This window comes from Canis lupus, chromosome 7 (assembly GCF_011100685.1).
Source record: "Canis lupus familiaris isolate Mischka breed German Shepherd chromosome 7, alternate assembly UU_Cfam_GSD_1.0, whole genome shotgun sequence".
NCBI lineage: Eukaryota > Metazoa > Chordata > Mammalia > Carnivora > Canidae > Canis > Canis lupus.
The window spans coordinates 70401754-70418218 of NC_049228.1; the positions used below are offsets into that span (position 1 = coordinate 70401754).

General features: G+C 39.3%; 1 protein-coding gene across 15 annotated transcripts in view; it reads right to left on the reverse strand.

Annotated features, from left to right (window-relative positions):
- The window catches only part of DLGAP1 (DLG associated protein 1), an 870774-nt gene that overhangs the window by 250383 nt on the left and 603926 nt on the right, over nt 1-16465 (reverse strand). For all 15 annotated transcript variants that reach the window (XM_038543734.1, XM_038543736.1, XM_038543735.1 and 12 more), the window contains one exon: nt 11727-11941. In XM_038543734.1, the coding sequence (XP_038399662.1) occupies nt 11727-11941 (215 nt within the window). The remainder of the gene's footprint in view (nt 1-11726; nt 11942-16465) is intronic.

Sequence of the window (16465 nt, forward strand, 5' to 3'; positions counted from 1 at the left end):
ATTGAATGAATAGATGAGGGGATGGCTTTTCTGGGGGATAGGGTGAGGAACAGCATTAACAGAGACCTTGAAGTACCATTACAGCTGTTCACCAGATACACCAAGCTCTCCATTTTCTGGGCACATAGTTGTATTACACTTCTGTGTCTGGGAAATCAGGGTGGTCATGTGGATGGCTTTAGCAATAAAATGTGAGCAAAAAATGACACACATCATTTCTAGGAAATAGGGCTCAACTCACCACCTTCCCTTTTCCTGATTTAGTGACCATGAAAGCACCAATTGAGATATACCCTCTGTCATTTTGGGTAGCTGAATGACTGCAATGAACAGACCTCCTGACAATTCACAATGGACACATATTGTGAGCAAGAAAGAAACTTTTGAGATTTGGAGGTTTTTTATATCAACAGAGCATAACCTAGTCTATCCTAACTAGTACATAAATTAGTACCAGAAATGGGGTGCTTATGAAATAGCAACAACAAAATACCCTAATATATGTGGGTATAGCTTCAGAAATTGGTATGGAGCATCAAGGTAATTATTAGAGGTTGGAAACATTCTGATCTAGGTTATGCAGTGGTGAATCACTTGGTAAACTGTTGTCTGCAACAAGTTGGTATAATAAGCGAACTCATAACTATAGGGGAGATAGATGCAAAACACAATGTTAATAGCATGTGTTGGTTGCTGTTGGCAGCCTTCAACAAGGTATTATGCAGTTTGAAAGAAATCCAGAAAAGAATTGGTTAGACTGTAAGTAGCAAAGAAAGGGAATAAGAAGAGGCTAGACATTCAAAAACCTAAAGGATTTGGAAGAAGGAGCTGATTTTAACTCAATTTGTAAAAGGTAAACTGGATATGGTATTTGAGTGATGAAGATATAATGAAAACCTACCCTGGGGGCAAGGTTCAAGTCAAGGATATGACTACCTCACCCTCTTGTTCAAACCTTTGAATGGAGTCACATGATTTAGAATGAAGATACGATTAGGTAAATACTTTGATTAGACAAAATGATTCAGAGGGAAGCAGCTAATAAGTTGATCTTAGATAGAAGCATGGGGGTGGGAGGGCAAACAAACAAACAGAGCAAAAACAATCATTGTTTCTAGGAGGGTTCTGTGAGTGTGATTTTTACAGGGAACTCACCAGAATCCATTGATGAGAAGCTACAGTCGTGAGAGAGCTATACTGCCAAAGGAACTATAAGCCTAAATTAAAAGATGTAGTAACAAAGGTGGGGGGGGGGTGGTCCTAAAATGTCTCTTGAAGTCCAAGAAGCACACATTTCTAGATGTGTACTTGGATATGGTCAAGAAAGATAATAGAAATGGGAGACTTTCCCAGGGCGGGGAGCTAGGAGACAGGGAGAACAATGGATAAGAAGTTGCTTCTAGGGAGCCAAATTGTACTCTGATCAAGAAACATTGTCTTCCCCAGGGTAGGGAGCCTGACTGCATCTTCCCCAATGGGATTGTAGAATTTCTATGGATCAGTGACTACTGTTGTCTCCCTCCTCCTCCTCCTCCTCCTCCTCCTCCTTCTTCTTCTTTTTTTTTTTTTTTTTTTTTGAATAGAAGTTTTTATTGTGGATGTTTTGTACCTGTTCCACCACTATAAATGGGGTATGTATGGGACAGGTCATTTTCTGTTAGAGTCTGCAGGTCTCCAAGTGTAGAGAGTGTACGTCTGAACTGATTGTAGATAGGACAGTGTATCATTCTCTGCTCTACAGATTAACATTCATCACCTACAGATCATAATCTTTGAGGTTTAGGATAGGACTAAGATTTGGGTTTTCTCCCTTTAATGGGGACAATGGACTTGAATATATTTTGCCTGCAGGAGAGGGAGAGAGCCAGATATTTGATCTTTGAAGAATAGGCTTCAGTAGTCATCAGTGCTGCTCATCAAATACTGTTTTGTGTGTTCATGTCCTGGGCACATGGTAATATTGTTTTCTCTGCCCTATTTGAAGATAGACATTGCCATGCCACTACCTTTTGCCTATGAGATGGGAATGGAGGTGATTTGTTTCACTTAAGGGTAGAAGCAAGAGATGCTGTGGTCTTGAACTGCCTTGGTGCCTTTGGAAATCTTTGTTGAGGGCAGCCCCAGTGGCCCAGCGGTTTAGCACTGCCTTCAGCCCGGGGTGTGATCCTGGAGACCTGGGATCGAATCCCACATCGGGTTCCCTGCTTCTCCCTCTGCCTGTGTCTCTGCCTCTGTGTGTGTGTGTATCTCATGAATAAATAAATAAAATATTTTAAAAAAAAAAAAAAAAAAAAAAAAGGAAATCTTTGTTGATATAGAGTATCCACAACCTAGTTCCTGACTGATCATGGTGACCAGAGCTTCCCATGAGCAAGAAATTAATTTTTGTTGTTGGAAGCCTCTGTGATTTAGGAGTTGTTTTTCACTCTTAGCATAATCTAACCTATCTTGATTAGCATGGGTCTGAAGCCAGCAAAGTAGATCCTAAGATTATAATTGATCTTAGTAGCTTAGCAGTTTAATCAAAGCATAGAGTATGTGTAAGGGAACAGCAGAAAAGAAGATCTCCAGTGAGAATGAAGTCTTACTGTGACACTGAATGCTATTGAGGACTAAGTTTATAGACACAATGGGATTCAGAGCTGAAGTCTCAGTAACCTGGCAGAAAGTCTGCAGAAGGAGTTGTTGCAGAGACAGGCTGGTGGCAGCAAGAGAGATTGGTCCTTGTGATCATTCAGATGAGCAGTGAAACCCTAAAGCTTGAAGAGGTGAGTTTGAGTTGCAGTATTTCATGATTGAATTTAGGAGACTGGTAACTTGGATGACAGAAATGGAAGAGTCAGGAAGAGGAAGAGCAGTGATGTACTTAGGGAGTAGTGAATTATCTGGGTGCCTACAAATCTCACTTAGAAATACAGGATGAATGTACATAAGAATATGATGGTGGTCTTAGGCTGAAACCTTAGACTCTACTTGTCGGGAAGATCTCACACAGAGATTCTGTCCATTTCACCAAAATCACCAAGCAGAATTATCAAAGCTCTCTGAGAGGTACGGTTCAGGTTGTTTTGAAAAGTGCCTGGAAAAATTTCTCTCCAAACTCCCAAATTAATTTATTTCATAATTAATAACTTCACGATTAGAAGTTTCACCTTGCAGCTAACCTAAATCCTTGGGTTGTAGTTTTGATTTCATTTCATCTTACTTAAATCAGGAATGTCAATGGTTTTGCTATTCCATATGCATTCTCTGTAAAGGTGCCTTTATTTAGGACTCACACAGCTTCTCTTCTAAAAGGGTTAGAGGCGGCTCCTAATATGTCTGCTGAGGCTTCCTTTAAAGTAGCTTTTCTCTTTCCTTCAGAGCGCACTGCCATCTGAGGTGCGTGAGGAGGATTGCTTTAATGAAATAAAATGAAAGCAAAACTAATAACATGGACTATGTTGACACAATAGTAATCTGCAATGAAAAAAAGAAAAAACACTCTCCCCATATCAAGTGGATTTTTCTGACCAGAAAAAAATTCTGAACAAAATAATAAACTTTAATACCTTCAGCCTCTGAATTTTATTTCTTCTTTGCAGTGCTTTCTTCCACCATTCTTTGGTTTTAGAGCACATCTATATACTCTAGAGTATCTTTTATGGTATGTTTATATCTCTAAAAATGTATGTATTTATATATAAATATATATTTATGCCTATATAAAACACAGGTCTATAAGAATATAGAATCTATAAGAATATAGGTATAAATATCTATAAGAATATCTGTAAGAATATAGATATAAAAATAGAATAGATGCAAAAATAAAATATATGCCTATGCAAAAATATATCTATATAAAAACATATATATTTGTTTTCCACTTGACCATGGAAAACTAGAGTTTAGGGAAGCATTTAATAAATTTATTGAAACCTGGTACAAATGTCTTCCACAGTACTTCAATATTAAAGGTACTGAATAAATGAGTGAGTGATTGCACGAATACCATTGCTGATTATTAGTAGGGTGTTCTCTGTTGCCTGGTTTTCTGCACATTAATAGCGAATATAGATATTACACTGAAGGCATGGCAGCCAGCAGACAGTCAATGTAAAGGAATTTGAAAGCTCTCTGCAAAAACAAGCCTTCCTGGCAGACCAGTGGGTAGCATTTCTGATCAGTACTACCCAAAGGGACTGAGGAATCTTCATTTCCAGAACCCTCTTCAGGGATTCTCCCCTGCTCACATTTCTCTGGTCTTTGGGGCTTTGCCAGGTGCTAAGAAGTTGGCTCAGGTATATATGGTACAGCCACAGAATGGATACAGGGATAGGGTTTGTTATTATACCAGCCCTGATGAAGCTGGACGCAAGCTCCTAAGAGCTATTACTTCTTCCTGTAACCTCCATCAGCCAATGCCTCCTTTATCTCCGATCTGTTGGTCATTTGGTCCTTCCTTCCTTCATCCCAGGGTGAAGCCTGAGTCAAGCCTGAGTCAAAGTGTTCTCAAAGCCCTTCCTGTTTGAGCTGCCTGTGTGCCTGCTTGTACTTCTGGGCCAGGATGTATCTCACTGCAGCCTCTGACATACCCCCTGCCTATACCCCTGCCTCGCCCTCAAAATCTGCTTTTTCAGCTCTTTTTATGGATGCCACTTTTCAGATGTCCACACCCAGGAGACCTTCCTTTTCTCCTCTGTGCTGACTCCTCTTATGCAGCTCATCACTGCAGTCTAGAGAAGCCCATCATGCCACCCAGCTTTGTATCCTTTCTGCTTTCAACACCTGGGCTACAATCTTACCTTTGATGGCTAGTTGACATATAACCTTGGACAAATTATTTCATCTCCCTGACATGTAGATTCCTCATTTGTAATGTGGGGGAAAATTTCATTTTTAGTGTTATGGTGATTTAGAAGATTAAAAAAAAAAAAAACCCGGGATCCCTGGGTGGTTCAGCGGTTTGGCGCCTGCCTTTGGCCCAGGGCGTGATCCTGGAGACCCGGGATCGAATCCCACATCAGGCTCCCGGTGCATGGAGCCTGCTTCTCCCTCTGCCTGTGTCTCTGCCTCTCTCTCTCTCTCTCGCACTGTGTGCCTATCATAAATAAATAAATAAATTAATTAAAAAAAAAAAACAATTAAAAAAAAAAAAAAAACCAAACCAAAAAACAAGAATGTAGAGTCCTTAGAACTCAGGCACTTAGATCATTAAAACTTAAATCTCTATTCTGTGTTTTAAAATCTTTCTTTCTCTAAAATGTATCTGAATTTCCTTTCATTCTTTCACCTTCCTCAAAGATACAGAAGCACTTCTTTCCTCTGAGGTCGTGATCATTATAGGAACAGGCCAATCTAGGTCAGTTTCCTTCTCAAACAGGCTTTTCTAAAGAGCAATTATGGGATCCCTGGGTGGCTCAGTGGTTTAGCACCTGCCTTTGGCCTGGGGCGCAATCCTGGAGTCCTGGGATCGAGTCCCACGTTGGGCTCCCAGCATGGAGCCTGCTTCTCCCTCCTCCTGTGTCTCTGTCTCTCTCTCTCTCTCTCTCTATGTCTATCATAAATAAATAAATAAATCTTTAAAAAAAATAAAGAGCAATTATATGGCAAGAAACCAAGATGTGGTATAGACTACAGTACTCGCCCATGCTCCTCTCATTTGGAGGAGGGTATTCATACTGAAAGAGGAATTGATTTTTCTTAAGCTGGGAATGGTGACCTGAGTTGAATACAGCAGGCAATTTCTTGTACCAGTTACTGTTTGTTTTGTTTTTCAATGAGGCTTATTTCTAGCAAGGGGTTGAAACATATTTAGATACTTTCTCTATGAGCAAGTGAATGAGTTTTAGTTTTAAACTTTTTTCCATTTCTTACCACTCTGGAACCTGGGGATGGGGGACTTGGGAGGATAGAATGTAATAAAAGAAAGTACTATGGTCAGGAAAGGATGGGAAACTCTCTTGAATTCATGTCACTGAATTATAGTCACAAACTATTGTAGTGTCAGGTCGTATTATTCTGTTCTCTTCCATTATAAAGAGCATCAGCTGTTATGTGTAAAATCATACTGAGGGTCAGGTAGGAGAGGAACATCAAAGTGTCTGGGGAAAATAGACCACAAAGGAAAACAGGCATTTCATACCACTTTACGACAAAGATGGGAGGAGATATATATGGCTACGTTCTTAAACATGGTTTATGTTCTAAGCGGAAAAAAAATCTCAATGCTCTCATGTCCACATACTCTAATTCCCCTTTTTCTGGGGAGAGAAGGATCTGAGGAACTGTAAGTAGGCAGGAGGAGCTTGTGGAATGTGAGGAACTAGCAGAGGACACAGTATGTCTAGAGAGAAAAAAGGGAGTGAGAAGTTTATACGAAGATACCCCAAAACAGACACTTTAGCAAGAAGCTTGTTTTGGGTTCTTGATATAAAACTGATCCATTTTGGGGCACCTGGGTGGCTCAATGGTTGAGCGTCCACCTTTGGCTCAGGGTATGACCCTGGGGTCCTGGGATCGAGTCCCGCATCAGTCTCCCTGCAGGGAGCCTGCTTCTCCCTCTGCTGTGTCTCTGCCTTTCTCTCCGTGTCTCTCGTGAATAAATAAATAAAATCTTTAAGAAATCATCAGCCCTTCCTTGCAGCTCTCAATGGTAACAAGCAGATGTGAGAACAGAGGTGAAGCAGAGGTGAAGATGCCCTTGGTGAAAACACTAAGCACCAGCTGTATACAGTCTCTCAAAATAAGCAGATCAGATTGATTTAATTAGGCATGTCCCAATTCCACTTACAAAATAAAATAAGATGGATCCATTTTATTTATTTTATTTTATTTTTTATTTTTTAAAGATTCTATCTATTTATTCATGACAGACATAGAGAGAGAGAGGCAGAGACACAGGCAGAGGGAGGAGCAGGCTCCATGCAGGGAGCCCGACGTGGGACTCGATCCCGGGACTCCAGGATCACGCCCTGGGCCAAAGGCAGGTGCTAAACCGCTGAGCCATGCAGGGATCCCCAAGATGGATCCATTTTAAATTTCCAGACTACAGTTGTAGGAGAACACCCCATATGCCTCTTCTCAAATTATTTTATTTACCAGTACTGCTCTTTTTGTCTTTAAACAGTGAACTCCCAGATCTTCTGTGCCTCATCCTTACAATTATATACAGTAGTGCTGAAAAGTCTGAGACCATGTGAATGAGAGACAGGAACCTACGGCATCATCAGTCAGTGAGAAGTAGGGGCTGGAGAATCGTGTTGAGAAGGGTTCTGAAATGTATCTGTGTTCAGTGGAAAGGGTCCTGTGATCCACTAAAGCTGGGATTGGCTAATGCTGTCTGCCACGGGCCTGGGGGTTGTGGGGTGGGGTGGGGGAGCTGTGATGGGAGTCATCTAGGTGGTACTATCATGCTAAAAGCCTAAGCCTTTCATTATATTTGGGTGTGTGTTGGGGGGTAGGGCTCAGAGACATTAATCCATATATATGTATGATATATATGTTCAGGATCAGGAAAATAATGAACATTAAGAGGATTAAGCATCTTGAAAATGAAAAACTACCTACCTTCAAGGCATTTAGGACTGAATATGAACCTTCTTGAAATCTTTTGTTAGATAGTTTATCAAAGTTGCTACACATTCTACCTAACTGGTCACCCCCAAAGCCAAACATGCAAAGAAGCCTGGAGCCCTCCTTGCCAATTTCAGAGGCCTTTCAAAGTCTATGATTATAATGACTACTTCCTCAAGGAGAAAATTTGTCTTAGTGCTTGGATGAGGGATAAAGAAGTATGAGGAAATTTTAAAGTGTTATTTACCTAGAATTAATGGATGGTTGAATTTAACTTTAGAATCTTTTAAATGGCAGCTCACTTTTTAAAAAGTTCTACTGGGGGGGGAGGGGGAAGTCCAAGACAGGATTTGGACGTGGTTTTAACTAATCAGGGTTGTAGGCAGTAGTCTCGATGCTAGAATAAATAGCAAATCATAACAAATCCAACTAAGGCTTAAATTCATCAGAGCCAAGCTGTGGCAACACACTTTGAGGGGATTCTGGCCACTAAACCTCTTCTGGACTTGCCTGAGAATTTACTATTAAGCATCCAGAAGTTATTATTTGAAAATACTAATGTTTGATTATCCATTTCAAGTTCATCATGGTTAGCTAATAACAAAGAAAGAAGGCAAAGCTAATGGGGAGGTGAAGGGATTTGTTACCAGCTGTGGAACAAGACAAGGGAATGAGAGAGATAATGGTCCTCAGTGAGTAGCTACAGAAACTTCGTGGCCCAAAGATGGAGTTCCCTGTCTGAAGCCTGCTCGTGACTCTGGAATGTTCAACTGGCCTTTGGACACAATAACACTGAGTAGGTGACGTAAATAAACCCTCAAGATGCCTTTTAAAAATAGAGAAGAGAAAATGTAAGAAAGTACAGGAGTGCTTTCTCTCCAACATTTCTGACAGAGGATAGGAGTTGAAAACCTCAAACAAAATGTTGCCCCAATCTCACTTGGCTAATTTTAGTTATCTTGGTTCATGGCTATGATTCATCCCTAAAGCTGTGAATTGCTGAGGAGGAAGGAGGAAAAAAAAATTGACTTAAATGTCAAAGAAGTAAGAACAAAAATATAGTTTTCTTTTTTGGGGAAATAGAATTCCAGGATATGGGGATATATATTTTTTTTTCTCACGAGGGACTAAATGCTTCAAACTTCTAAAGAAATAATGATGGTCTTGAGTCAAAACATCATTAAGGAATAAAAGACAGCATTGATTATAAGTCATGTCATGTTTGAATTTTTGCCTCCATAGTGTATTTCTGTTGGCTTCTTGTGTGCCTCCTTAAGAACCATTAAACTAGAACTCACCAGGAATCATCTGTAGTTGAGTATGATGGAAGCTTAATACGTAGACTGTAAAGAGGAATGGAATCCCTAAGCCAGGTGAAGGAGGAATGAATGGAGACAAACATGACTATGAGAAATAAGCCTGGGGAATGGGATGATAGGAAAGAGAAGAACGGCATATTTGAATGATGATCAGATGTTGTCTTGCTTGCTAAAGAATAGAGACGGTCTGGTGAAATTCCATCTTGAGTAAAGAAAAAAATGTCTAATTTATTAGGGGTCCCCTAGTAAATTGGTTGCCATTTTGAATTTCCGTAGGTTTGGAGGAAGAAAATATTCACTAACAGCTCAGCTCAGTGATTGTTTTCACTGTCTGAAGTAGCTGACTTCTCTACCAACATCTTAGCCACTATCTGTGTTAGTCTCTTTCTTAAAACTCTTAAAAACTGCTGCTCTTAAAACTTCTGAGAAGTCGAAGAAATACATGATGGTTGTAAAAATAGGGCCCAGGACTTGAAAGGAATATATTATGTAGGAAGCAAAATGAAAAAGAAAGAGTTCCAATGACTTCAGAGCAAATATCTGCCACCCCCCCACCCCAGCCCTGAAGGTGTGTGGAAAGTAGCCCAAGGCATATAAATGTGAGAAGTGATTTCTGCACCTACCTTTGTACTCAGCCTCCTCAGAGCACTTCCCTCACCTTTCTTGTGCTCCACTCCTTTCGGTTCTCCCCATACCTGGGTATTACTGTGAGCAGCAGCAATCACTATGTCTCATTACCCGAGACCCATGTGACAAAAGCATCCTGAGAGATCAACTAACAATACTAATGTGGTGGAAGGCACTCTGGAGGTTGCAGAGTCCCACTGCTTGCTGAGGAAACTGAGCTCTTGAAGGTCTAAATGACTTTCATGACCTAAGCATTCTCTTCTTTGCTTCTTCTGGAAGATGTTAATTAACACCAGGACTGTGTTTGCCTATTATGGTCTCTAGTGGACAGATATTTTAAAGTCCATAGAAGATATTTGCCAGAAGTTATCCTTGGCCACCCTCATTTTAAACCACCTTGGCAGACTGCCTTTATTACAAATCCAGGTTGGTTGGTTTTTTTTCCCCCTAGACTGGGTATATTTGATTTTCTGAGCCTTTGTGAGATGTGCCAATGTACAACATAACCTGTTTATATTTTTCATACCCGTGATCAACTTTTACTTTGTGTGGCAGTGTTATGGGCAGAATGACATTCCCCACATAGATATATCAAAGTCCTAACTTCCAGTACCTGTGAACATGACCTTACTTGGAAATAGGGATTGCTGATTTAATCAAGTACAGATGAGGTCATTAGGGAGGGTTCTAATCCAATATGAGTGGTGTCATGAAAGTCAACTGTGGGAAGACACAGAAGGGAGAACGGCCATGTGATGACAGAGGCAGAGATTGAAGTGCAGCAGCTGAAAGCCAAAGAATACCAAGGATTGCCAGCACAACCAGAAGCTGGGAAGAGGCCAGGAAGGATTGTCCTCAACACGTTTCTCAAGGAGCATGGCCCAGCTGATAACTGGATGTCAGACTTCTAGCTCCCAGCACTGTGATATTACAAGTGTTTGTTGTTCTAAGCCACCCAGTTTGTGGGACTTTGTTATGGCAGTTCTAGAAAACTAATACCAGTAGTCATCAAGGCAAGGGGGAAGGGCATCTGTAAGCCGAAGGAAAGTAAGAAGAGCTTCTTTTCGAGGGTACCTGGGTGGCTCAGTGGTTGAGCATCTGCTTTTGGCTCAGGGTGTGCATCGGACTCCCCGCAGAGAGCCTGCTTCTTCCTCTGCCTGTGTCTCGGCCTCTCTCTCTGTCTCTCATGAATAAATGAATAAATAAAATCTAAAAAAAAAAAAAAGCTTCTTTTCTTGGGTTGGTTTACTAGTGTCATTGGTATTAATTTTTTATTGAAATAATCTGAGAGTTTCCACATGACCTCTTGAAAAAAATTTTTTGTGAGAGGACTCTCTCTGTCTACTTATTGAAGATACAGCGTATTTTGCTATTTAAATGTTTCCTTCATAGAATAGTCCACTATTTTTCAGTGCTCTAGATTAATTATCTAGTTTGTTTTCCTTAATCTGACAGCTTTGGCCTTTTTGTATTTTTTTTATTTTGTCTTTTAATATTTTATTCTGTAACATAAAGTAAATGCATGAATAGTAGTATGTATTTCTTCAAAATATGGGAAAAGGTACTTAAAAATCTGAATTATCCATAATATATTTTTTAAATTATGGTCCAAGCCTTGACATATTCCAAGGTTCTGATTTACTCTTCATAAATAATATTAAAAATTAAATTAGGCCTTGCTTAAAATAATCAATTTCAGTAGTTTCTTTTGCAGTGCTGTTCTCTATTTACAAATAGCACAAATGGAGGTAAGGACTACTTATATTTTTCAAAACTCAAAACTATTTTTTAAAAGATTTGATTTTTGAGTAATCTCAACACCCAATGTGAGGCTCAAACTTAAAATTCTAAGTTCAAGAGTCACAGCCATGTGTCCCCCAAAGCATTATTAAGGTCTTATAAATTATATGTGTTTATAGTGTCCAGTTTAAAAACCTATATCAAGAACCTTCACATATGACCCAATTTTTAAACATAGCTGCTTTCTATAAATTTCTCCAAGATCATCTGCCCAATTATATTACTCAATTATCTGAAAAATTCAGATTTAGTGGTTAAGAAAACATCTAAGAGTTGAGATACATAGATCTTCTCTTTGACCGGAAATCTTAATTCATTTCAGAAGTGGACTCTGCCCTAGTCACTCCAGGAGTCACACTATCTGATTCTAGGTGCTAATACAAGGAGCTGGACTACAAGAAGTAGAGCACTGGAAACACTTACTTGAGTGTGGTGAGTTCTGTAAGGGATGGCTGAGTAGCCTTGAGATAGCTTTCTCTTCGTGCAGCAACTTTGGGAGAAGGCTTGGGACTTGTGTCGGAGTCACCACTGTCTTCATCTCCCATGGCTTTGATGTAGCTGCCACTCCGCATTCTTCGGCACGGGATTTCGTCGTCTTTACCACGAGGGGTGTACCCTGTCCAGTCATCCTGAGGGACCTATTCATATAGAAAACAGATAATTAATTTTTAATAAAATCCTATAATTTTCTTTCTTTTTTTTTGATATGACACTGAACGTGGGTAACAGATGAATTATCTAGAGCTTCAGACTTTCATTTTTCAATAATGGTGTTGTGTTTTACTGTAATTGATTTGAAAACATTTTAATCCATGCAAGTCCATGTCTTGATCTTTAAAACATCATGTGTATTAGGAAAAATTAAGACCATTGGCTTTGATTTACTTCTCATTTTTCTCATGCTAATAAGAAGAATTCTAAGAAACAATTCCAAAAAGAATGCCATTGGAAAGGAGAACAGTTTTATTTGAGCTTTTCAATTATTTGTTTTCAATTATTGTTTGAAATTTAAGAATCTTTGGTTTTATCTCCACCCTCCTCACACCTTTCATCTCTACTGTCTTGTATCAAATCTCTCTTCTTCCTGAGCCAGCTACATTGACTTCCCAATAACCTATTCTGTCTGAACCCCTCTTAATTTGTATTCAAAGCAGTCTTCAAAGGTTTCCAATGATCTCATAAAAGCTAGTGGCCTTTTCTTAGTTTAAATTTTCCTTGGCTTCTGAACACACACACACACACACACACACACACACCCCCCACCCCTGAAGTGTTTCTCTACTTACCTGGTAGAGCTACTTATCTGAATTGTTCTTTTCCTCTTGCTCTGCTGGATCCTATTCTAAATCCTCACTTGGGGGTACCACAGAAGAATGTTCTTAGTACACTGCCCCCCTTTTGTTTCTACAATCATTTCCTTTGAGTTCAGCAGAATACTACACTATGCTATAGAAGATTTCTTTATGACTTTCTCTTCAGTTCCACTTAGATTTTCCACTTCAACATGGACTCAGCCTAGGATCTCATTACTCCTCCATTTAGTAAAAGAAATGCATAATGACCACTCTTTTTATCCATTAAGAAACAACAAACAGCCTATGGTACATAGAATACTGCGCAAGGCTTAATGAAAAGAAACCAAAAAAAAAAAAAAAAAGGTTTCTTTTGCCCTTCACATGCTTTAACAGCAATGAGAAGACAGCATAAACACAGTTGGGAATAGTTCCAAATAGACACGTCAGCAAGTTTAAGATATGGCTTCATAAATGGAACATGCACTGAAGAGAGACTAGAAAAAGTAGGAGTTATCAGTAATGGTGATGAAGAAGGAGTAGCCAGGAGGGGTTCCCTGAAACTGGCCAAGTTTCAATGAGAAAGTAAACAGGATTTAATATTTTGATGCTAACTACTTACTGATTATCCATCAAATATACTGTTTCATTATTAACATTTGACTATGCTAAGTATTTGCTTACAGGATCTTTTTTTTTAATCTATGTAATAACTCTGCATAATTTTTTCTGTATTTCTCAGATGAGACACAAGAACTCAGAGAGCTTAAGGAATTTGCCAAAGAACACACAACTAATAAAAGAACACATAATAGCACTGGCATTCAAAGCAACTTGGTTTGACTCCAAAGATTAGAATTTACTTAACCTAAATTTTATGGTTAATAATATATGAATTTTAAATCAGAATGGTTCATAAAATTGTCCACGATGACACATACACATACTAGACACTGGTTTCTAAATGTTATAAGGCCTAGGAAGTGAGAATGAATGTTCCATTAAAAAAGCACCATAAAGGGGTGCCTAGGTGGCTTGGTCAGTTAAGCATCTGACTCTTGATTTTGGCTCAGGTCATGATCTCAGGGTTATGAGATTGAACCCCACATCGGAACACATAAATCTCAACTATGAAGGGGAAAAGTTCCAACCTGGCAGCTCCCGGGGACTTGCTCTTGACCACTATTTAATGCTGTCTTTCTTTCTGGGCTATAATCTTGGCAGCTATAAACCCAAACAACTCTAGTCCCATGTCACCTTAGTAATCCATTCCATCTGATCCATTTGTCGTTTGTTAGCCATGGTAGTAACAGTGTAGAGTTTTAACTTTTTTAGCTAAAAAGCATCAAAATCACTACAGCAACAAGGAAGATTTCTTAGTGAAATTATAAATGTTTAGAACAGTCTTGTTTTCCTTCAGTTGCAAGGTGACTCACTGCAAAGATATGATCATGTTCAGAACCTCATTATTGGCTTAGCAGTTACATTTTATAAATTAAGTTGGTACAGTTGAGGGTCATAGACGATGCATTTGGCACTTGGCCATTTCTCAGTACTGATGCACAGTTCATAAATAAGCATTGGTCTCTGGAATATGTCAGAGACTAAGGACAAACTTATATCAGGTCATATCAGTTATGAAACAAAACGTGGCAAATTTCTGTTTAGATGTTTTTCCCAAAGTTAGTTTATGGTAGAAACTTGGGCTTGCACTAGAAATAGGTTGCAACTGTTGGGAAGGGAATCAACTAGGAAGTATTTAATCTGTATATCTCTCAGTGAAACAGTTTTCAAATGATAGCAGCTAAGAAGTTGCTTGGAATTTAAAAATTAATCCATTGTTCATACACTTAAGGTAGCCTACAACAAGATTACCTATAAATTAATACTGAAATCAGTTTGAAGAAAAATGTAAAACAAAAGAAAATCAAGATCTTGGAGAAGAAAAAGATAATGTCGCTGAAATTGCTATGACCAAGCCCGAAACTTTATTCTGACTCTTTTAAAGCAAAAGCAAAAGAGGAGAGAGTGACCACATAGTTTTCAAAGAAGGTATACCAATTTTTAAGGGGTCTGAGTGTGAAATGTTACTCCCTTTTTACTGGAAAGAGAGGAGAATCATGGGCCACAGCTACTACCATGATCTAGTCAAAGGTTAATGTATCTGTCTGCCTTACTTGCACAGAAAGAAAAAATGTAGGGAAATCCAGAGAAACTGTTAACCTTACAGCTGTCTGAGAAAGCCTTCAGTATGACTGGTCCTGGCAGTTTAAGGGAATAGAAGTCTTGGTAAGGAAGGAAAACTGGAACAAATAGAAAAGCAGCCTGGGCACTTGTTGATGACAGGCCAGCCAGATGTCTTGCTTGTAGGCACCAACCTTGGAGCTGGTTGGAACAAACAAACGTCAAAGGAAGAAGAATAAAATTAATATAATAAAGGCTTGATTTAACAATAGTTTTGAATTAGAGAAAAAGGATTATTTGCTCTTTAATGCATATGTTTAAGCATTAAACTCTAATAGAGAGCTTTATTTTCAATCAAACATAATGGGGATAAGTGTACATTTTTTAATTTCAGGAATAGCCATTCTATAACTCAGACCACAGTTCTGTCATAGTTCAGAAATACGGAAGACTTCTGACCAAAGAATGACCATAACCAAGTGCTATCATCCTCTAATTACAGGATGAGGATATTTTCTTAATTGAAATAGTGTATGGGCACTGAATGATGGATCATTCTAATCATAGCTATAGTCTATTCAGTTACAGAACAGGAGAAAATTAAACATGACCTAATAGGGCATGCTTGCATTTTCTGTCTCCTCCCACATCTCTCTTTGTCCCGTCTCCCTCTTCCTTCACATCTGCAAGTATTTTTTGCTTGTTTCTTTTCCAGTCATGGTCTGGGTGCTGGGAATATACAGCAGTGAAGAATATAAACATGGATCTCATGCTATGGAGCATATATTCTGGAAGCAGTGAAGGAAGAGATAGGTAACAGCCAAACACACACATAAATGAAGAAGGTAATTTCAGGAATCATAAATGCCATTAGGAAAATAAGATGGGGTAACAATGTGGCTGGAGGGTGGATACTTTAACCTGTTCCTCGGAGAAGCCACTAGGAAAGCAGTAATACTCCAGAGGAGATCTGTTGACCAAAGGAGCCAGCCTGGAGGAGAACTGGGAAGAGCTCCCAGGCAAAAAGATCAGTCAGTGTGGAGTCTCTAGAGTAAGAATAAGCTTGGTACATAATTAAAGCCTAGGAATGAAAATGCCAGCATGATGGGAGAGTACCCAGCAAGAGGAAGGTTATAGAAGGAGAGCCCAGAGGTGTAGGGCTAGGCTGTGGAACTGTCTTGCATGTTTGTCTCAAATCTTCCTTCCAGGCTGAACTCAGCAATTCTGAAGCTCCCTCCAACTGCTCCAGATTAAATTGATCTTTTTAATGAAACCTACAGCCTGTATCTCTATGTTAGGGGTCAGCAAACTATAGCTCACAGACTAAATCCAACTTACCATCTGTATTTGTAAATAAAGTTTTATTGGCACACAGCCATGCCTATTCCTTACAACTGGCTGTGACTAATGTCAAGTTACAAGAGCCCAGGTGCATGGTTGTGTTGGTGACCGTATGGCTCCAAACCTAATCCACATTGTCCTTCTGCACACCTACTTTGCATAGTCACACAATGGCATTTATATGTACCACATGTTTTATGCGCCTTTGTGTCATCTCTCCAATTACTGGGTAAGCTCACAGAAATAGGGTAAGCAGTATTGCTGGAGGGTCAGAGGTGTGAGCTCTACATCTAGACTATCCGGGTTTGAGTTCCTTCTTTGTCATTTACTAGGTTTATGACTCAG